The sequence below is a fragment of the Drosophila erecta genome, unplaced genomic scaffold (genome assembly GCF_003286155.1).
Source record: "Drosophila erecta strain 14021-0224.00,06,07 unplaced genomic scaffold, DereRS2 tig00000055-arrow-pilon, whole genome shotgun sequence".
In the NCBI taxonomy this organism is placed as follows: domain Eukaryota; kingdom Metazoa; phylum Arthropoda; class Insecta; order Diptera; family Drosophilidae; genus Drosophila; species Drosophila erecta.
The window spans coordinates 3,675,280-3,696,203 of record NW_020825200.1 but is presented as its reverse complement, the minus strand read 5'-3'; the positions used below and the strand labels follow the sequence as shown (position 1 = coordinate 3,696,203).

The window sequence follows — 20,924 nt, the reverse complement described above, 5'->3', positions numbered from 1 at the left end:
CTTACTAAATGTTCGCCAAATTAATTAATTAACTAAAAATTAATAAGATCAAAAAATATCAATGATATATCAATCAATCAGTCGTCCATTACGATGAGGTAAAAGTTATGAAGAGTCAGCATTTTGCTCTGACTAGTTGGCAGCCACACTGGTCACAACACGTTGCACTGTTCGAAACAAATTTAGTGTTTTGCTAGTGCCACGATTTGAATAAAGAAGTTGTTCTAAACAATTACGAATATCGTTGAGAACTAAGCAATGGTGAGCACTTGCCGGAAAAGGCGATCCCCCACTCATTGATGAGTCACCGCAACTGCCACGAGGACGAGCCGGCTGATGCAATTGCCCGCGGAATGACTGCAATTTATGGGTAAACACGATGCTAATAGTTTATTTTCCACTCGAATAGGCCACAACCGAGCGGAAGGGCACCTTTAAGGTGGAGTACCTGCAGAAGATCGAGCGGGAGGTGCAGCAGCGATGGGAGACGGAGCGAGTGCACGAGTCGGACGCACCAACGGCGCCAAAGAAGCGGCAGGCGGAGAAGTTCTTCGTGACCTTCCCGTTTCCGTACATGAACGGACGCCTCCACCTGGGACACACCTTCTCCCTCTCGAAGGCGGAGTACTCGGTGCGGTACCATCGCCTGAAGGGACGGCGAGTCCTCTGGCCCTTCGGATTCCATTGCACCGGCATGCCCATCAAGGCGTGTGCGGATAAGCTAACCCGCGAGCTGGAGCAGTTTGGCTTTCCACCACAGTTTCCCGAGACCGAGGAAGTGGTCCCTGCTGCTGCTGAAGCCGCATCCGAGGTGCCCAAGGACAAGTCCAAGGGAAAGAAGAGCAAAGCGGTGGCCAAAACCGGCGCTGCCAAATACCAATGGCAAATCATGCAGAGCCTCGGTCTGAAGGACGAGGAAATCAAGGACTTTGCCGATGCCGAGCACTGGCTTAACTACTTCCCACCGCTGGCGGTGCAGGATCTCAGGCGGATCGGCGTGCACGTGGACTGGAGGCGCACATTCATCACAACGGATGCCAATCCCTATTTCGACTCGTTCGTGCGCTGGCAGTTTAACCACCTGAAGGAGCGCGGCAAGATCATGTACGGCAAGCGTTATACCATATATTCGCCCAAGGATGGGCAGCCGTGCATGGACCACGATCGCTCCTCGGGCGAGGGAGTGGGTCCCCAGGAGTACACTCTCATCAAGATGAAGGTTCTGAAGGCGCCCAAGGCTTTGAGGTAAGTGTGAGATTTCTTTCGTTTTTAAATTATTAATGTTTAATTTCTGACCCAATTCTAGCTCCATCACGCAGCCAATTTACATGGTGGCCGCCACCCTGCGTCCGGAGACCATGTACGGGCAGACCAACTGCTGGCTGCATCCCGACATCAAGTACATCGCCTGGCAGTCCAGCAAAAACAACGAAGTGTGGATCAGCACGCGCAGGGCTGCTAGAAATATGACTTACCAGGGATTCACTGCCGTGGAAGGTGATGTGAAGGTGTTGGCTGAGGTAACTGGTCAAGATCTACTTGGAGTTCCCCTTTCGGCTCCTCTGACCCCGCACAAGATTGTCTACACCTTGCCCATGCTGAGTATCAAGGAGGATAAGGGAACTGGCGTGGTCACATCAGTCCCCTCCGATTCTCCTGACGATTACGCTGCTTTGGTGGATCTCCAGAAGAAGGAGGCATTCCGCCAGAAATATGGACTGAAAGATGAAATGGTGCTGCCTTACGAGCCCATTCCCATCATCGAAGTGCCTACGCTGGGCAAACTGAGTGCCGTCCATGCCTATGAAACCCTTAAGATTCAATCACAGAACGACAAGGATAAGTTGGCTGAAGCTAAGGAAATGTGTTATCTGAAGAGTAAGTAGTAGTAGCAGTCATGCAAGTCTCTGACTCTAAATTACATCCTTCACTTAAAGGTTTTTATGACGGCGTAATGTTGGTTGGTGAATTTGCCGGCCGCAAGATTCAGGATGTGAAGAAGGATCTGCAGAAACGTTTGGTCGATGCCAACGAAGCGGATGTCTATTACGAGCCGGAGAAGACCATTATGTCTCGTTCAGCTGACGAGTGCGTGGTAGCTCTTTGTAACCAGTGGTACCTCAACTACGGCGAGCCTGTATGGCAGGCGCAGGCCACCAAGATCTTGCAGGGCATGGAAACCTTCCACGAGGAGGCGCGCAACAATTTTGAAGCCTGCCTGAACTGGCTGCACGAGTACGCCTGCTCCAGAACCTACGGTCTAGGAACCAAATTGCCTTGGGACGACAAGTGGTTGATTGAATCCCTCTCGGACTCCACCATATATATGGCTTTTTATACCGTGGTGCACCTGCTGCAGGGCGGCACTTTCCGCGGAGAGAAACCAGGACCTTTTGGTAAGTCGAATTGTTTCACTAATGTTTTGCAAAATTTACATTTACCCTTTCTCAGGCATCAAACCGTCCGACATGACCGACGAAATCTGGGACTATATCTTCTTTAAGGAAACTCCACTGCCAAAAAAGACAGCCATTAAACAGGAACATCTTGCAGTTCTGCGTCGCGAGTTCGAGTACTGGTATCCAATGGATCTCCGCGTCTCTGGCAAAGATCTCATCCAGAACCACTTGACCTTCTGCCTGTACAATCACGCTGCCATCTGGCCTAATGATGAAAACAAGTGGCCCAAAGGAATGCGTGTTAATGGCCACCTGCTGCTGAATTCTGCCAAGATGTCCAAGTCGGACGGAAATTTCCTTACTCTGACCGAAGCTGTGGACAAATTCTCTGCCGATGGCATGCGCCTGTGTTTGGCTGATGCTGGCGATAGTGTGGAGGATGCCAACTTTGTGGAGAGCACCGCAGATGCAGGTATCCTGCGTCTATACACTTTCATTGAGTGGGTCAAAGAGATGTTGGACACCAGGAGCAGCCTGAGAAAGGGCACAGATAAGATCTTCAATGATCAGGTTTTCCTTAGTGAACTCAATTTGAAAACGCAGCAAACCGATGATAATTACCGAAAGATGTTGTTCAAGGAGGCTCTCAGGAGTGGCTTTTACGAACTGCAATTGGCCAGAGACAAGTACAGGGAGCTGTGTGGCGCGCATGGAATGCATGAAGATCTGGTACTGGAGTTTATTCGCAGACAAGCTCTTCTGGTATCCCCGATTTGTCCTCATATGGCGGAGCATGTCTGGGGACTGCTGGGTAACAAGGAGTCCATTGTTCATGCTCGGTGGCCAGAGGTTGGAGCCATCAACGAAGTCGACATCCTGTGCTCGGAGTACCTCATGGAAGCCGCTCACTCGTTCCGTCTGAACCTCAAGAACATGCTGCAAGTCAAGGGCAAGGCCGGAAAAGATAAATCTGTAAATGTGCAGACAGCGAAACCGAATCGAGGCCTTGTTTGGGTAGCTAAGACCTATCCTCCTTGGCAGTGCTGTGTTCTCGATACCATGAAGGAGTTGTTTAACAAATCGCAGGCCCTTCCAGACAACAAAGTCATTGCTGCTACCCTGCAGCAAAAGGCGGAGTTGAAGAAGTTCATGAAACGAGTGATGCCCTTTGCCCAGATGATTCGCGAAAAGGTGGAGTCCGGCAAGGGTGTGGCTGCATTGGCAGTCACGTTGGAGTTCGATGAGCGTCAGGTGTTGATAAGCAATTTGGAGTACCTGAAGAACACACTAGATGTAAGTATTTCCCATTGCTTTATGTGTTGCTGTTCCATCAACGCTGTTTTATTTTCAGCTTGATGTCTTGGAAGTTAAATATACCGATGACCCGTCGGCCCCCGAGAAAACGCGCGAGGAAGTTCGTCCCGGCTCTCCCTTCATCAACTTTTCAGTGGCACCAAATGTGAGCGTTGAGCTGATGAACCCTGTCGAGCGTTCGTCGCTTTTCCAGGTGAACACTGTTATTTCCGAGGGAGATACAGTGCAATCTCTGCGAGAAAAGCTCTCCAAGATCATTGGGCTTAAAACGGATACGGCTACCCTTACGATCTGGCGTTACGAGGATCCCGCTCTGGGGCCCAGAAAAATTCCCATCTTTGAGGATTACAAAACAGGAAAGACTGTCCTCGGCGATGGAAACTTCATTCTGGATGTGGAGAACAAGAAAGTGAGCGTGGAGCAGGCAGGAAAACTGACCGAAGTGGGCAGGAATCTGATCTATGTGCTGGATTAAGTGGAAATGCATCACAAGCCCAACTAATTTATTCATAGAATGAAATTATAAAGTTGTAAAACAAATCCATGGTTATTAAAATGTACTGTGAGATGCTTGTGCCCAAACCAAGTAACTTAAAAATGTAACATACGATAGACTATGGTAAAATATATTCCTAACCACTTAAGTTGCCTAATGTAGGTCTAACTGAACTTGAAACCTTTTATAACGACTATTTCATGGGGTTCTACAAGTGACCCAATTAAACAATTGAATGCTAACTGAAAGATAACGATTCTGCCTTGATTCTGAAACATCGAAGAGCCAAAGTGACTTCTTAAATGGGAGTGAGTCCAATGCCACCCCGAATCGGATGTGTTCAGAGCATTTTGTGTGCCAGTTGGCGGATAAGCCGCACAGTGGTAGCACAGCGGGTCTTCTACCCGCTGGGTGGCTATCACTAATCCAAGAAAGACATTCCTATATAAGGCTTTGCTCTGCCTTGGGCCATTAAATACATTCGGTTAATGTGGAACAACCATGTTGGCTCTCCGCTTGCTTTTACTGCTGCAGTGCAGCCTGTTGGTACTGGCAGGCGTTTGTTTAATACCGCAGCCCATTAAGAGGCAGCGCTCGCTTGAGGATATAGTGAAGAATCCCTGGAAGCTTTCACCACGCCTGGATGGCCGTATTGTGGGCGGTCATCGCATTAACATCACCGACGCACCACATCAGGTTTCGCTGCAGACTTCGTCCCACATATGCGGCGGCTCCATCATATCGGAGGAGTGGATATTAACTGCCGCCCATTGCACCTAGTAAGTTAGCCGCTCAGGGAATCCTCTCTGTAGAATGTGTTATGAATGCTTCCTCCATTTCAAAGTGGTAAAACGGCAGATCGGCTGAAAATACGCCTGGGCACCAGTGAATTCGCTCGCAGAGGTGAACTGCTGCGGGTGCAGAAAATCGTCCAGCACTCCCAGTTCAACTACACCAATGTGGACTACGATTTCTCCCTGCTGCAGCTGGCGCACCCCATCAAGTTTGACGAGACCAAAAGGGCTGTCAAGCTGCCCGAGTCGCAGATGAAATTCACGGACGGGGAAGCCTGCTTTGTGAGTGGTTGGGGCAACACCCAGAACCTGCTGGAGTCCCGCGAGTGGCTGCGCCAGGTGGAAGTGCCTCTGGTTAATCAGGAGCTGTGCAGTGAGAAGTACAAGCAGTACGGCGGCGTCACCGAGCGCATGATCTGCGCTGGCTTTCTGGAAGGCGGAAAGGATGCGTGCCAAGGCGATTCCGGCGGTCCGATGGTCAGTGAGTCGGGCGAGCTGGTGGGCGTGGTTAGTTGGGGCTACGGCTGCGCCAAGCCCGACTATCCGGGTGTCTACTCAAGAGTAAGTTTCGCACGGGATTGGATCAAGGAGCACAGTGGTGTTTAGACTTCTACGAGTACCTTAGCTTGGATACAAATTGCTCCTTATGCGACTGCTTGCACTAGTGTATTTCATCCGCAATAAAAGGTTATCAAATGATGCCAACCAAACCGCCCGAACCATTTCATAATGCGCTGCTCCGCTGGAGGGATTCGCACACGTTGCCAGCACGCAGGCAACATTTCAAACACGCGACCCTCCAGGATATCGCACACTTCGCAGGCGCATGTCGCGTTGTTGGAAATGAGTCTACTTGGCCAGGTTGAGCGGATGTGTTGGGCTGCACGAGTTCTTGGCCTTTTGGGACGCTGTGGGCATCGCATCTAATTGTTTTGCTTTTGATTGGGCGGCTTATCAGCCAACTGTCATCGTTGCGATGGGCTGGAGCCCCGTTCATGTGTTACATGCGGCGTATACGCAATTACTTGCATTACGTATACGTAGGGATCAGTTTGTGTGCATCGTGAACAATCGGTTGGTGTGGCTTACTTTCCGTTTGAACAGGCCCCTCCATGGCTGTGTTTGCTTAGTGATAAATTAGCTTACGGAAATTAACATTAGGCGTTGCATAATTCAGATGCACATATGTACATAAATACGAGTACTTGCATAGCCGTGGCATTGGCGAATTGATCGCACAACTTATGTAGCTTTGAGTGGAAACTTTGGACGGATCGGCTGCGTGGTCTAGTGCGATGTTCTTACATTGGTTTCGGCTCTGTCACTTTCGGTTTTTCCACATTTGCTTTACAGTAGTGGTTATATAAATTAGATATTTTTTGCAGGGATTAATGAATTCATTCTTAGTTGATATGTATTCAACCAATTTGATTCCATCAACCTTAGCTTAGATACCAAATATATTATATTTACATAGATTAAAGCCAACCACCCAAAAACTAAAAACTATGAATCAGTTTTTTTTGGACAACTAATTCTCTTATAGAATTTGATCGCCTAGCATTACAGAATTAGGTTGAATAACATTTTAACGCCAAATCGCCTACTGTGGTGCGTGCCTTTGCACACTGTTATTTATTTCAGCGCCTCAGGCTGAGCAAGACCTCCGTTTCCAGTTGATTTGCCACCGCGATTCGGTGCCGACGTGCTTTCAGCCACCGATGAAACTCTCAAAGTAAATATATACGCCTGTATAGAATACGCATAAATATAGTATACGCATTCAATGAGTGCGTTGCGTATACGCCGCGTGTGCCCGCGCCTGCAACCAACTGTTGATTCCATTCCCAAAAAGGATTATTCAACGGATCATCTGAGGCACTCAGAGCCGAAAAATGTCACCCTGACGAAGTCTACGACCGAGTCGCTTGAAGGCAGCGTTAAAACGTTTAGCTCTACACTGGAAATAATATTCGTTTTCGTATGAATGCTGTAGCAGTGCACAAACAAAATTAATATATCAATGCAATAGCAATATGGCCAAAATTAATAAATTAAATTATATAAAAAATTCAAAAAAATAAATAATAATAAATAAAAATAATCAAAGAACTAAACTAAAATAAAAATAAAATATTTATGCATATTTGTAAGAGGACTTAAACTTTTCGAACAGTCAGCGCGCGTTATTGAAGTTATAATGTTGCAAGTTACCTACAGTTTTGTTGAGTGCACCGAATCGTTCTGACTATTGCTATTGTTCCCAGAGTGTTCTCCGGATTTTACGGCGCAAGTTACCTACAATTTTGTTCAGTGCACCGAAGCGTTCCGACTATTGCTGTTGTTCCCAGAGTGTTCTCCGGATTTTACGGCGCTGGTTATTCATGTTATCGAACATCGTCAGTGGCGGTGGGCAAATAAACGTGCGGCACGTTGTGATTACACGTGAGCCGAGTTCGCTGGCTGTCCGGCAATGGGTGCGAGCGGGACGGAGCAGCGCGGCGAGAGCTTTCGGCGCGCCTATCCCGCTCGCACAGACGCCGGCCGCGGCACGTTGGCGCTGTGTGAGTGGGTGTTTCGGTCAGTGTGTGTATCTGTGAGATGCATTTTGTATCTGACTTCAGTGAGCTAGCCGTAACTCAGATCGCATTCAGCATTGTGCGTTTCAAGTAAGCGGTTCGTTGAGCGGTTCGAAGCTTATCTAGAAAGTTGAAGTCCCGAAAATAAATATCTCTAAAATAAATAACCCAGAATAACGATGCTTTCTTAATAGAATCTTAAATACTTTGGTGTTATCAATAATAATATTCAAGTATTAATGGTGCTTAAAAGAGTGCATACATGACTCACTGGTCTTTCTCTCAGTGTTGAGCCTAGATTGCAACTGAAAAAAGTGCAAATTAATTGTTATTGAAGTTGCATTTTACGTAAGCCGAAAACGAGCTTCAATAGTATTAATAATTTTTTCTGTGCAGTGGTATCAAAGAAAAGTTAACAAAGTGTTGAATAAAATGGCACCTCTCCAACAAATTTGTCCTGAGTGTTAATTTTTACAATAAAGTCGACTTAAATAAATATTTATGAAACTACTTTCAGATACAAACCAAAAATATTTTCGTTAGTGTATATAGAAACACTGAAACTAAAACACGATCTATTCTACAAAGAAACCCAACAAGTGCTCAGAAAAGCTCAATTGCTTAGAAAGATAAACAATCAGCTTGAATTAAAACAGCTAAAACTAAAACAGCAACATATTTAACGACCGAGAAAATTTGAAAATTGGTAAGAAATATAAACGAATTATTTATTAAACCTTACAAAGCTTAGACCTGACCTAACACAGTTTGATTTCAATTGACCTCTGAGAAAATTACACTTTACTAAAGCTTTTTAAAAAGCACTTTAAGCGGCAAACCAATTAAAGCTTGCACCGAATGAAAACCCATTTTCACATGAAATCAACATCACATAATACTGGGAAAAAGCAAACAAGTTAAAGGCGCAATTTATGCAGTACATCATCCTTAGAATTCTTATGTAAATTGCACCCAGTGAACTGTCAAAAAAGGAGGCCTGGCCTTCCACGGACTTAATGTCAAAAACAGGATAGCGAAATAAATCCGGGAATCATTCTGAAACTGACAGATTTCGTCAAGGCACACAGATGTTGAGTTGGTTTTTGCCCGTTTAGCCAGGATTTTAACGACCCTCAGATTTATTGGCATTGCAAATTGATATCTGAAATCTTTATTCGTGATCTATCTTTGCTTTCCGTTTCAAATGCAAATTCGCCTTCGCTTCAATGAATTTTCCCTTTGCGAAAGAATGAAAAATGTTTTCACTCGCCAAGAAAAGTAGATACTCAGCTTGAAATTTCAATGCGCATATCATTTTGTAGTTCTCGCCTTGCGTTTTATGTAAGTTGGGTCTTTGATTTCATAACCAGTCAGCGGAAATGGTATTGGGGTTGCTAGAAACGTTGCACAGATACAAAGATGATCGGATGAGCTATGATTACAGATGCTGAAAAAACGATGCTCAACCGAAAATGTTGGATGTTAGTTTCTGTAGGAAAAATAAAAAATATTGATTTTTATATTTGTTTTCTGTTAGAATTCATTAAACTTGTAAGACCCTTATTTTTTAATATTTTCCTACTTTATCTACGCACTAAGCACTCAAATATAATGGAAATTTAATCATTATTAAATTTTGAAACAATTTTCAGTAGTTTAGCTAGGCAATAAATGGCTTTGTATTCTAAAATTATCTCACCTGTTGCCGCAGTTTATTTTCCGGTCCTGACCATTTAGCGTGCCATTTAACGTGTTCGCCCAAAAGAGGGCAATGAAGACCAATGCAGCTCAGCTGCACTCGCCATTGTCGCCAAATATAGCGCCAAACATTCAAAGTCAGCAGCCTGGAAGCCGCACAAGAACCAGGTCCTAAAGGTCCTGCCGATTCATGTCCTATAAATATCGCCACGGGTGGTCGGCATGCACACTGCACTGTGCTCCAACTAAAGCCTTTGCTCCTCCGGAGTACGCAGTCCGCAGTCCGTAGTCCGTACCAGTGGCTTTGTCCTCCAACTGTGTTGTTTACACAATCAGCCCGGATGTCTGCGAGTGAGTCACATGCAGCCACCGGGTGCCGCAGTCGCCTGTTGGGGATTTGCCTGGTTACGTGATGGCTGAAGGTTGGGCTCCCCCTGGTGGGCGGGCACCAATTCAACCCACTTTTTTCATTCTGGCCCGCAGAGTGTGGCTTCTTGGAACTTTCGGGGCTCGTCTGGTAGGCAGTTTCCTTAAATGGGAGACACGCTGTGCGGGCACGTGTGTGAGGTGATGTGTCCGGATTTAATGGGAGTTGATTCGGGTTTCATCCCCAAGCGGCTGCAGTTGCAGCACATTGTGTTGACTGCGCCCTTGATGGTCACATGGGAGGCGGTTTTTGTTTTGTTTGCGAATGCAAAAATTTATGGGAATTTTTGGGGTTGCGTAATGACGACGGGTCACTGAACTTAACTTATCGTTAAGCATTAAACTAATTTACCATATTTTAACTTCGTAATCCTTCTTACCATTTTAAATTACGAATGCATTAACATGTGAATTATAAGTCACTAGTCATGAATTATTCACATTCCTCTTTAGTACGTAATAAATATTACAATTTTATTATTTTATTATAGCAATGAAATAAAATATGAATACCCACCTACAGTTACAGCTAACGCGCAAATTGCCAAGAGGTACCTCAATGTTAGCCATCGACAATGAGCAGAGTTAGGCAGCTCCACAATCACATCTGGAATAATCAGAACTTTATCAAGTGAAATCGGTTATGGACTGGTTACTAGCAACTCCGCAGTTGTACAGTGCGTTCTCCTCTTTGGGCGGCTTGGAAGGGGATACCTATGTGGTCAGCCCAAATGCATTGGGTAAATATTCAACATCACTTCATCATCACTTAGATCTTCGTAAATGTAATGCTTGTAATGCTTGTTGTACAACGCACAGCCATTCTGGAGGAGATCAACTACAAGCTCACCTATGAGGACCAGACACTACGCACCTTTCGACGAGCCATTGGCTTTGGCCAGAATGTGAAGTCAGATCTGATACCGCTGCTGGAGAATGCCAAGGACGATGCGGTCCTGGAGTCGGTCATCCGGATACTGGTCAACCTGACGGTGCCGGTTGAGTGCCTGTTCTCCGTGGACGTGATGTACCGCACGGATGTGGGTCGCCACACCATTTTCGAGCTGAACAAGCTGCTGTACACCAGCAAGGAAGCATTTACGGAGGCCAGGAGCACCAAGAGCGTGGTGGAGTACATGAAACACATACTGGAGTCGGACTCAAAGTTGTCGCCGCACAAATGCGATCAAATCAATAACTGTCTGCTGCTGCTGAGGAATATCCTCCACATTCCGGAGACGCATGCCCAATGCGTGATGCCCATGATGCAGTCGACGCCCCATGGCATCTCCATGCAGAACACGATTTTGTGGAACCTCTTCATCCAGAGCATCGACAAATTACTCCTGTATCTGATGACCTGTCCGCAGAGAGCTTTTTGGGGAGTGACCATGGTGCAACTGATTGCCCTGATCTACAAGGATCAGCATGTGAGCACTCTGCAAAAACTGCTTAGCCTCTGGTTCGAAGCCTCTCTGTCGGAGAGCTCTGAGGATAACGAGAGTAATACCTCGCCACCCAAGCAGGGCAGTGGCGATTCCAGTCCCATGCTCACCTCGGATCCCACCTCCGATTCCTCGGACAACGGCAGCAATGCCCGCAGTATTGTCGGTGGCATGCGGGAGGGAGCATCAGCCACTTTGCAGGATGTGAGCCGCAAGGGCCAGCAGTACCAGAACGCCATGGCCAGGGTGCCAGCCGATAAGACCGATGGCTCCGAGGAGGCCAGCGATGTGACGGGGAACGACAGCGAACAGCCAGGATCTCCGGAGCAGTCCCAGCCCTCTGGCGAGTCCATGGATGATAAGGATTACGAGGACCAGAGACGCAGCCAGCTGCACGAGAACGGAGAGCTGGATAAAAATGAGGTGAGTACTTATGATGAAAGACAATTGTCCCGTGACCCATACAAATACTGTGCTCTTCCAGGATAAAGTGGAGAAAGAGGAGTGCCTGCTATTGGCCCCAGCCACGGAGCCCCTAAACTTAAGCCAACAACCAGCTGACAAGCTCAACAGCACTACCAACCCAACGTCCAGCCCACCACAGGGCTGCGTGGGTCATGAGCCATTCAAGGCACCACCTCCTCTGCCAGTCAAGGCCTCCACCTCAGCACCTGCTCCGATGCAGCAGTTCAACGCGACCCACGTGACTGCGGTGGACTTGGGCCAAAAGTCGCCGCATGCCGGCCAGCTGCAGCTGACCAAGGGCAAGTGTTGTCCACAGAAACGGGAATGCCCCTCCTCGCAGTCGGAGCTGTCGGATTGCGGCTATGGCACCCAGGTGGAGAATCAGGAATCTATCTCCACCTCCAGCAACGACGACGATGGGCCGCAGGGCAAGCCGCAGCACCAAAAGCCTCCGTGCAACACGAAACCACGGAATAAACAACGGGCGGTTATGTCGCCAATGGACAAGAAGGAGCTGAGACGCAAAAAGTTGGTCAAACGCAGCAAAAGCAGCCTGTGAGTGCTAGAAGATACTTTCCATGAGTTCTTTAAAAACAATTTGATTCATTTAACGCACAGCATCAACATGAAGGGTCTGGTGCAGCACACGCCCACCGATGATGACATATCCAATCTCCTGAAGGAATTCACCGTGGACTTCCTCCTCAAGGGCTACAGCTATCTGGTGGAGGAACTGCACATTCAACTGCTTTCCAATGCGGTAAGCTTATAGATTGCTATAGAATTATTATAAATACTGCAATTGTCTCATTTCGATTGTCCTAATAACAAATTGTAACACACTGAACTCGAGACAGAACAAGGTGAAAATCATAAGAAACTTCTAGATTTTATTGTGCAACATGGAGCTGCTTGTGAAATTTTAAATTAGCAATAGCTCCTCAGCTTAAAGTAGACTCAATATCCTTTTAGATGCCACACCTTCCCCTATTATATATTATTTTCCTATTATATGATGCCAAAACTAAAGAGCATTTCTCCGATTTTCCCACAGAAGGTGCCCATTGACACGTCGCACTTCTTCTGGCTGGTCACCTACTTCCTGAAGTTCGCCGCCCAACTGGAGCTGGATATGGAGCACATCGACACCATTCTCACCTACGATGTGCTGAGCTACTTGACCTACGAGGGCGTGTCCCTCTGTGAGCAACTGGAACTCAATGTCCGGCAGGAGGGCAGTGATCTGAAGCCGTATCTCAGGCGCATGCACTTGGTGGTGACGGCCATCAGGGAGTTCCTCCAGGCCATCGAAACGTACAACAAAGTGACCCACCTGAATGAGGACGACAAAGCCCATTTGAAGGAGCTCCAGCTGCAGATTAGCGAAATGTCCGATCTGCGGTGCCTTTTTGTGCTGCTGCTGAGGCGCTTCAATCCCAGCATCCATTCCAAGCAGTATCTCCAGGATCTGGTGGTTACCAATCACATTCTCCTCCTCATTCTGGACAGTTCGGTCAAACTCGGTGGGGGTCAATCCATTCGCCTGTCGGAGCACATTGCCCAGTAAGATTTTACCCCACAACTAATCATTTCCAATGAATTCAGTGCTAATGAGTTGATATTACAGGTTTGCTACGCTGGAGGTGATGCACTACTATGGCATCCTGCTGGAGGACTTCAGCAACAACGGAGAGTTTGTCAATGACTGCATCTTCACCATGATGCATCACATAGGTGGCGATCTGGGCCAGATTGGGGTGCTCTTTCAACCAATTATTTTGAAAACCTATTCAAGAATTTGGGAAGCGGACTATGAACTATGCGATGTGAGTTATTCCAGAGATTGGCTCTTTTGCTTTCATGAAACAGCATATTTCCACAGGACTGGTCTGATCTCATCGAGTATGTGATTCACAAGTTCATGAATACTCCTCCGAAGTCGCCACTCACCAATCCCACAACTTCCTTGACGGAAATGACGAAGGAACACAACCAGGAGCATACCGTTTGGTAAGGATTTCAGATGTTTTCCTTAAGGCAGTATATTTAATAGGGATAGGCAATATATTGCAATCTATGATCTAAGATACAACTAACCTAAGCAATAAACATAACATTTTAAACACTTATCGCCCATAAGAACAAGGTGTCTAGCGTTTTCTTTTAGACATATTTAGTTGTTCTAATCATAACTTTATCTGTGGATGTCTTACCAGTGATTTTCAAAGTGTCGCTCATTCATTTTTAGGGAACCAAGTATTTATGAGATTCTTTACTAGACTTAAAGGCTTACTAACCTGGCTTTCCCCACGAAAGTGCTTACTAACTATATTAGGTTCACTTGAACATTGGAAAAGTCTAACCCTTACTTACTCAGTTAGGCGTTTGTCCATGTTATTAATCATAAATATTCTTTAGCACTTGGTCGCAGGAGGAAATGGACACCCTGTATTGGTATTATGTGCAGAGCAAGAAGAACAACGATGTTGTGGGAAAGATAGTACAGCTCTTTAGCAACAACGGCAACAAGCTGAAAACCCGGATTTCTATTATCCAACAACTCTTGCAACAGGTGAGGATACAGTGAAGACTTGCAAAGTGCACTCCATTAATTGTGTTCCTTTTGCTAACTCGCAGGATATTATAACCTTGCTGGAATACGACGACCTGATGAAGTTCGAGGATGCTGAGTATCAGAGAACGCTGCTGGCCACTCCCACTTCCGGAACCACAGAGTCCGGAATCGAGATTAAGGAGGGCGCCTACGGCAAACCCTCAGATGATGTGCAGGTGGGTTTGCGTGGTTTTACTGTCAGAGATGAAATAGAAATGAATTTACCCATTTTGCAGATCCTGGTTGACCTGATCATCAAGGAGAACAAAGCGCATCACCTGTTGTGGCTGCAAAGGATCCTCATCGAGTGCTGCTTCGTCAAGCTGACCCTGCGGAATGGTTTCAAGAGTCCGGAGAGTTTCAAGCACATCATGGAGCCGGTGGCCTACCACTGCATCTGCAAGCAGAAGTCCATTCCGGTGGTGCAGTGGAACAACGAGCAATCGACCACGATTCTGTACCAGCCCTTTGTCCTGCTGCTCCACAAGCTGGGCATTCAGCTGCCGGCGGACGCGGGCTCGATCTTCGCCAGAATCCCGGACTACTGGACGCCGGAGACCATGTACGGACTGGCCAAGAAGCTGGGACCGCTGGACAAACGTGAGTTAAAGTCAACCACACCCACACACAACAAAAAAAAAAAAACGAACCCATTTGCCATGTCACTAAGGTGATGTATATACCGTTATCAACAATTTTTGCTCTCTCTCTGTGTGAAATTTTGATCATGGGAATCTCGCCCGAAACCGAAACCGAATCCAAATCCAAATCCAAATCCGTGCTTCCATGCATTCGCATTCTCATTGTGTGTCCGTCGGTGTATCTCGATATGCTGTGTGCCTCTCTCCTTCTCCTCCTTCTGGGCTCTTATAGTCAACCTCAAGTTCGACGCCAACGAGCTGGAGGATGGGACGCCGACGACCCCGTTGCGGTACCGCCACACCGGACCCCGCAACTCCCTCAGCTCGGTGAGCAGCTCGGTGGACGTGGATCTCGGCGAGTCCGAGGAGCTGGCCCTCATACCCGAGGTGGACGCGGACGTGGAGAAGGCCCACGCCCTGGCATCCCTGCCCTCGCCCAGCGAGATCTTCGCGGTGCCCAAGACGAAGCACTGCAACTCGATCATCAGGTGAGCATCGGAGTAAGCATAAGCTGCTGACCTTCCAGTTGATAATTTCCCCTTATCTCCTGGCTCATCCACAGATATACACCCGATCCCACGCCGCCAGTGCCCAACTGGCTGCAGTTGGTCATGCGCAGCAAATGCAATCAGCGCGCAGGTCCGGCTGCTGATCTCAGCGATTGGTAAGTGCACGTTGTCCACATGCATCCACATCCATATGCATATCCATATGCAGAGCCAAGTGGTGCGACCTAGCCCAACCTGAGCGCAGACAATGCCGAAAATCTTCAGATTTATGGCACACGGCAGCCGTTAAGGCTCTCCAAACAGCGAACATATTGTTAACACGAGAGCTGCGATCTCTCCTCTCGCTGCCAACTGCCAACTGCCAACTGGAATCAGCCAACTTCGAGCTTTGGGCCGCGATTTATGAACTTTGCGGCCCCTGCTGCATTTACTTTCTGTGTTGACAGTCGTTGTCGCCAGTTGCGCACTAAATGTCAGCTCCGTTTTGGCCATTGTGTCTGTCGGCCAGTCTCCCTGCCTTCCACTTAGAACTGCCTGCACTCGCATTCTGCAATGCATATTTCTTGATCAGCACTTGAAAATGGTTTACAAAGCTGTCTAAATATAAATATTGCATACTTTCGGATACCTTGGTAGAGACTTTTGGCTGAGTTAGCAAAGAATTTAAGGGCAAGATATAGATATTTGCTACCTATAGTATGCCATGTTTTTCCCAGTGCAGCTCGGACCACCGCTCGACTATCTATCTAGATGCATTTAGAGTGTGTTTCCCATCCGTTTGGCCATGTGTGTCCGTATTACTCGTACTTTTGGACCGACTTCGACTCCGTCTCCGTCTCCGTCGCGAGACCCCACACGATCAGATGCAGCTCACCCGCTGGTGGAGCTAGCTGCTCCTGCGATTTTGCGATTCCGATTGCGACGGCTGCTGCTCATGTTGAACAGCGTTTTGCATTTGGGCTTATGACTTTTTGTATGGCATTTTGTTGTTACACCGAAACGCTTAGATTCGCGATAAATGGGCGGGCTGCCCGATTACAGGATAACGCAAAGTATATTGGCTCTGCGTGGAACACGCTTGGGAATGGGCTCGCAAAGGGTGGGGCTGCGTTTAATTTGGGCGTTTAAACGTGTTTGGTTGACTGATATCTGGCTATTAAATACTTTGAGCTCTAATTAAACAGCAATAATATATTCAATTCACGAGAGCGCCGAGGTTTTACGAGCTTTGTAGATTTTAAAACATTTATTTTGCGAAATATCAAATTTCTGAAATCTGATCAAGATTATATTTACATAACGCCATAAGTTTAGTGACTTATTGGATTTTATGAGAAAAATTATTTGGTTGTGTGTTTTCAGTTTAAAAATGTGCTAGTAACCAAACAAGCAAGATTCAGTTTTTGCTGCATTTATTAACTTCGTTTTCCTTTTTTGAAAAGTTGGTTTTTCAAGCTTGCCCCAGTGATACCCAAACTTTCCACACCCTCACTTGGGTTTTTTCTCAAGAATCATTTACGCCACAAGCGAACACTCAGCTATCCGGCAATCAATGCTATCCGTGAAATACATGGGCCTGACCTCTGTCAGCGAACCCAGCAGCAGCAAAAACTCAGCAGCAGCAGCAGCAGCAACAGCAGCAGCAGCAACTGCAGCAGCAGCAACATCAAGAGCAACACGAAATGAAGTCATCGCGATTAGCACGCGCAGCTGAGACAGAGCCTATGAATGTCGGGGCAGTTGTATCTGATAGATACACGTACTCGCACCCTGCCTGCATAAATTGACTTTGCGTCTCTGTCGCATAAATAAGCCAGATAATCGCGGCAGCTGGTTGAAGCCAATCAATTCATTAGGCTTATAGGGCGAAATCAAAGCGTTTACACCGAATTAACTTTAATAAACCGCCTGAATAATTGGCCATTGTTCTGGGTAATTAGAAATCCGAGCTTGGCTATGGAGAGCGCCATTAATCACCTCGAGAGATCTTGACATTTAGCCAGGTCTTACAATCATCCGCCAACTGCTGTTGCATCCTTAGAAGAAACTGTCGTCGACCCCATGAGAATTTCCAGCAAACTGAACCAGTTTTTGAACCGAAATTTGCATATTTTTTGTCCGCTATCTGCGTTTTGGTCTTCGAAGGCATGTGATATTTTTATTTATACCTTGCTGATATTTTATTTATTGTTTGCTGCACCAGCGCGTTGGTTCCTCTGCCTTTGTCAAACGAGTTTGGTCGTTACAGTATGTTACTGTTTTTCGTCTTATTGCCTTTTGCGTGGAAAGTAAAAGTCAAATGTTACGCGATCTTTGGCCCCCTGGGGCATCGCCAAGCTGAAAAGGCAGTGCGTGAGTGCCAGAGTGCAACCAAACAAGTTCTTTGTTCAGTCTGGATACTCTAGGAAACTGCATAAAAAGCTACCAAAGTTGCTGCCTCAATAGATGACTGGGATCACTAAGGATGAAGCTATCTACTATGTTTAAATTACTGTTGCACATGCCAGCAGAAGCGACTAAGTATCCCACAGATACTTGAAGTGATTGCAAAACTCTGTAAAAGTTTGGGCAAATTAACACTAGATGCGGACACGCTTTTGGTCGCTTTTATTGCAATTTTTCTTGTTGCCCTGGGGGCGTGGGCGTTGACAAAAGGCAATTTTCCAAAGTAATTTACTCTGACGCCTGGCGAAAATTGAATTTGACATTTTTCCCATTTTTGCTGTTATTTGCTTGAAGTCAGTGGCCAGCCCACTAGGAAGCCCAAGTCAACAGCTCGAGTGGCGGCTTGAGTTGCACTTTTCAAGTGGCCCGTGGGCTGTGTTTTCGACTCCGCAATCTGTCAGGAACAGCAGCAACACCAAGTGAACAGCAGCAACATCGGGCAGAAGACTGCTAACCATATATATATATATTTTTATACGCTGGATTTCCCAGCTTCAATTGGCGACCTTCTTGGGCTCCGAACTCATGTTGGGTTTGGCCTGGGTTTTAATATTTTTTCCATTTTGGCTTCTACATTTTGTTAACATTTTGCATTATTATTGCCATGCACTTCGTTGCTGCTGCAGAGCAATAAGTGCAACATGCAGCCGAAACATGGACACCTATTGCTCTACGGCGGACTGGGCTGCCACCACATCAATCAGGCCCATAAATCATTTTAATTATTAAATAAACAAGTTGCTGAAAAAAGAACCACTGCAGCCGTGGAGCTGTTGAGTCATTGTATGCAGAAACTGCTTCTACAGCCATAAAGTGTGAGAATATATGGGCTCGGGTAGCAAAGGGTTAATTGAGCAACGATCTGTGAAGTTTATATGAAAGGAAAGGTACAAGTAATAAAAGGGTACACATTGGGCGATTATTATTCATTAATAGCTTGATATAGCTTAGTTCGAGGGTCAACACTTGGTATGCTCTTACTGTACCTCAGTTCACCCATTCATTATACTCTTTTTATATATATATTTATTAAGTGAAGAATCTGTAATTCATTATACTAACCTCAGTGCTTGATTCTGTCCTCTGTTGCAGCGTGGGCTCCTCGGCGACAACCGTGGATGATGAGGGACTGGGCAAGTCCATCAGCACACCCACCTCGCAGGAGACGCGCACCTCCATGAGCACGGCTAATGTCACTACCACTTTGAGCCTGACCATGCTGAACACCTTCATGGGAAGCCAAAACGAGAACAGCAGCAGTTCCGGATGCGGTGGCACCGTGTCCTCCTTGTCCATGGTGGCTCTGATGAGCACTGGCGTGACGGGCGGTGGTGGTGGTCAAGATGGCGGTGGCGGTCAAGATGACGGCGGCGGTCAAGATGGCAGTGGCGGTAGCGGCGACGATGGTGTCGGCGACGTTGGCGGTGGCTCCTCCGGTCTGGACATGGATGCGGATGCCTTCGAGGGCAACGGATCGCACTTCCCGCGGGCCAACAACTTGGACCAGGAGTACAGTGCCATGGTGGCGTCTGTGTACGAAAGGGAGAAGGAATTAAAGTGAGTGCGATTGAGCCTGGAACTCCCAGCTCAAAGGATGCCTATTTAACAAGTCGCACTTCGATTATTTTTATTTGTTTCTGATTTACAAGCAACATATTCTTAAAACGTTATTTTAAATATGCCTCTCTTCAGTTTGACAGATTTCTTCCATGCAATATTTTCTCGCTCGCCTTAAATGGACATTTTCTAAAATATTTTCAATAGCTTTTGATGCTACACCTTAGTACACTGAAAATATTGTTTGAACAGATTTCTTCAATATCGATTTCCCGCTTATGTACATACTTTGAAATGTGTATTGCAGATCTCCCCTTTACCAAATACTTATTATTAACCTAAATAATTGTTCGACTTACTTCTGCCAGTCATTTGGCACAGGGTCTTGCATCATATGTTAAGATAAATTATTGTTATATATTAAGGATGGTGAAATGTGGCACTATCTAAACCATTTCATTCGCTTATTTTGTGACCCAAACCCACTAAAATGACTTTCCCATGGCGTTTACTCAGAAACTGGTAAACAGATACAAGTGTGTATTGGCTATCAACGGAAGATAAAAAGAAAATCGAAACCGATGGAGGCGAGGCGAGGCTCTAGTCAATCCGCAGCCAAGATTTCGACCTGGCTAATTGACAATTAGACAGATTGCGCAAATGGCAGCCCGTCATTCTGTCAATATGTCGGCCAAAGAGGGGAAAAGCTGGAGAATGCCGGGCATTGCTGAACAGTGTCTCACATAAATTTATGGCAAGCAATTATTCAATTTCAGCCATTTGCGGCTGGCAATGATTTTCCCAGTTTGTATGCGATTTGTATGGCTCTTTTTGGCCCGCCATTTTTTTTTTTTGGTTTTTTGGTGGGCGAGTTATCATTTGAGAGTGTGCTCATGTTTCGTCTTTTGGCTCATGATCATTGCAGCAGCGACAATGTCTCTTTGGCCTCGGACCTGACCAGAATGTATGTGAGCGATGAGGAAGATCGACTCGAGCGAACCGAGTTCCGGCTGCCCCACTATCACTGAGGATCCAGTCCCAATCGATCAGATATCCGAGTTTTGAGTGAGGCCTACCAGCTGGAAAGAACTGTACCTTAATCAATCAAATCGAGTAACATTTAATATTATCCGGCACAAGGATTGTACATTTAATGACCTCTGAATGCAAAAAGTATACCTGATTAATTAGCTACGCATAAAGTAAAGTACGCGGTTGAAGAAAAGTTAGAAGCAGAAAGTGTAGAAAAGTGCATTATTTGGATAATGAGTGTGAGGCTCTGCAGACTGTATGTCTATTCTAGCCCAATAGATACTCTTAAGTTAACCCTAGTTTCCAATCGTATTCGGTATACTTACCACATACACACACACACATTTATATGTAAATGGGCAGTTCCTGGTTGAAATAGTGCAAATATACACAGATAAATCTATTTACACGATTAAGAAAGAAGAGCGCCGGTGTCCAAAATCCATCTGTATGTATATCCTTAGTCATAAGTTATGCTTAGCAGTAATAAAGCTTTCCCTGTAGCCAAAA

The 20,924-nt window shown here is 46.2% G+C and overlaps 3 protein-coding genes across 3 annotated transcripts; all 3 read left to right on the top strand.

Annotated features, from left to right (window-relative positions):
- The first annotated feature begins 104 nt into the window (after nt 1-104).
- LOC6542703 (leucine--tRNA ligase, cytoplasmic) lies at nt 105-4,357 on the top strand. Its single transcript, XM_001968538.3, has 6 exons — nt 105-261; nt 410-1,245; nt 1,307-1,878; nt 1,938-2,396; nt 2,452-3,692; nt 3,751-4,357. The coding sequence occupies exons 1-6, from the start codon at nt 259-261 to the stop codon at nt 4,186-4,188; spliced, it is 3,549 nt and encodes a 1,182-aa protein (XP_001968574.1). The 5' UTR covers nt 105-258; the 3' UTR covers nt 4,189-4,357.
- Nucleotides 4,358-4,680: 323 nt separating this feature from the next.
- On the top strand, nt 4,681-5,710 carry LOC6541587 (trypsin-1). Its single transcript, XM_001968537.3, has 2 exons — nt 4,681-4,988; nt 5,054-5,710. Exons 1-2 carry the CDS (start codon nt 4,711-4,713, stop codon nt 5,607-5,609), a joined length of 834 nt encoding a protein of 277 aa, XP_001968573.1. The 5' UTR covers nt 4,681-4,710; the 3' UTR covers nt 5,610-5,710.
- A 1,597-nt stretch (nt 5,711-7,307) lies between these two features.
- LOC6541612 (protein timeless) lies at nt 7,308-20,924 on the top strand. The gene is made up of 16 exons (XM_026979021.1): nt 7,308-7,672; nt 8,100-8,288; nt 10,230-10,446; nt 10,526-11,574; nt 11,636-12,171; nt 12,235-12,376; nt 12,671-13,179; nt 13,244-13,442; nt 13,499-13,626; nt 14,035-14,188; nt 14,254-14,406; nt 14,467-14,830; nt 15,104-15,359; nt 15,434-15,535; nt 18,918-19,382; nt 20,308-20,924. The coding sequence occupies exons 3-16, from the start codon at nt 10,350-10,352 to the stop codon at nt 20,408-20,410; spliced, it is 4,257 nt and encodes a 1,418-aa protein (XP_026834822.1). The 5' UTR covers nt 7,308-7,672; nt 8,100-8,288; nt 10,230-10,349; the 3' UTR covers nt 20,411-20,924.

Excerpts from the sequence above, each read along its gene's own strand:
- LOC6542703 (XM_001968538.3), top strand. Across the intron at positions 1,879-1,937 it reads GGAAATGTGTTATCTGAAGA|GTTTTTATGACGGCGTAATG; the intron begins GTAAGTAGTAGT and ends CTTCACTTAAAG. Across the intron at positions 2,397-2,451 it reads AGAGAAACCAGGACCTTTTG|GCATCAAACCGTCCGACATG; the intron begins GTAAGTCGAATT and ends ACCCTTTCTCAG.
- LOC6541587 (XM_001968537.3), top strand. The coding sequence starts at position 4,711 with ATGTTGGCTCTCCGCTTGCTTTTACTGCTGCAGTGCAGCCTGTTGGTA. Across the intron at positions 4,989-5,053 it reads ACTGCCGCCCATTGCACCTA|TGGTAAAACGGCAGATCGGC; the intron begins GTAAGTTAGCCG and ends TCCATTTCAAAG.
- LOC6541612 (XM_026979021.1), top strand. The coding sequence starts at position 10,350 with ATGGACTGGTTACTAGCAACTCCGCAGTTGTACAGTGCGTTCTCCTCT. Across the intron at positions 13,627-14,034 it reads AACCAGGAGCATACCGTTTG|CACTTGGTCGCAGGAGGAAA; the intron begins GTAAGGATTTCA and ends AATATTCTTTAG. Across the intron at positions 14,831-15,103 it reads GCTGGGACCGCTGGACAAAC|TCAACCTCAAGTTCGACGCC; the intron begins GTGAGTTAAAGT and ends GGGCTCTTATAG.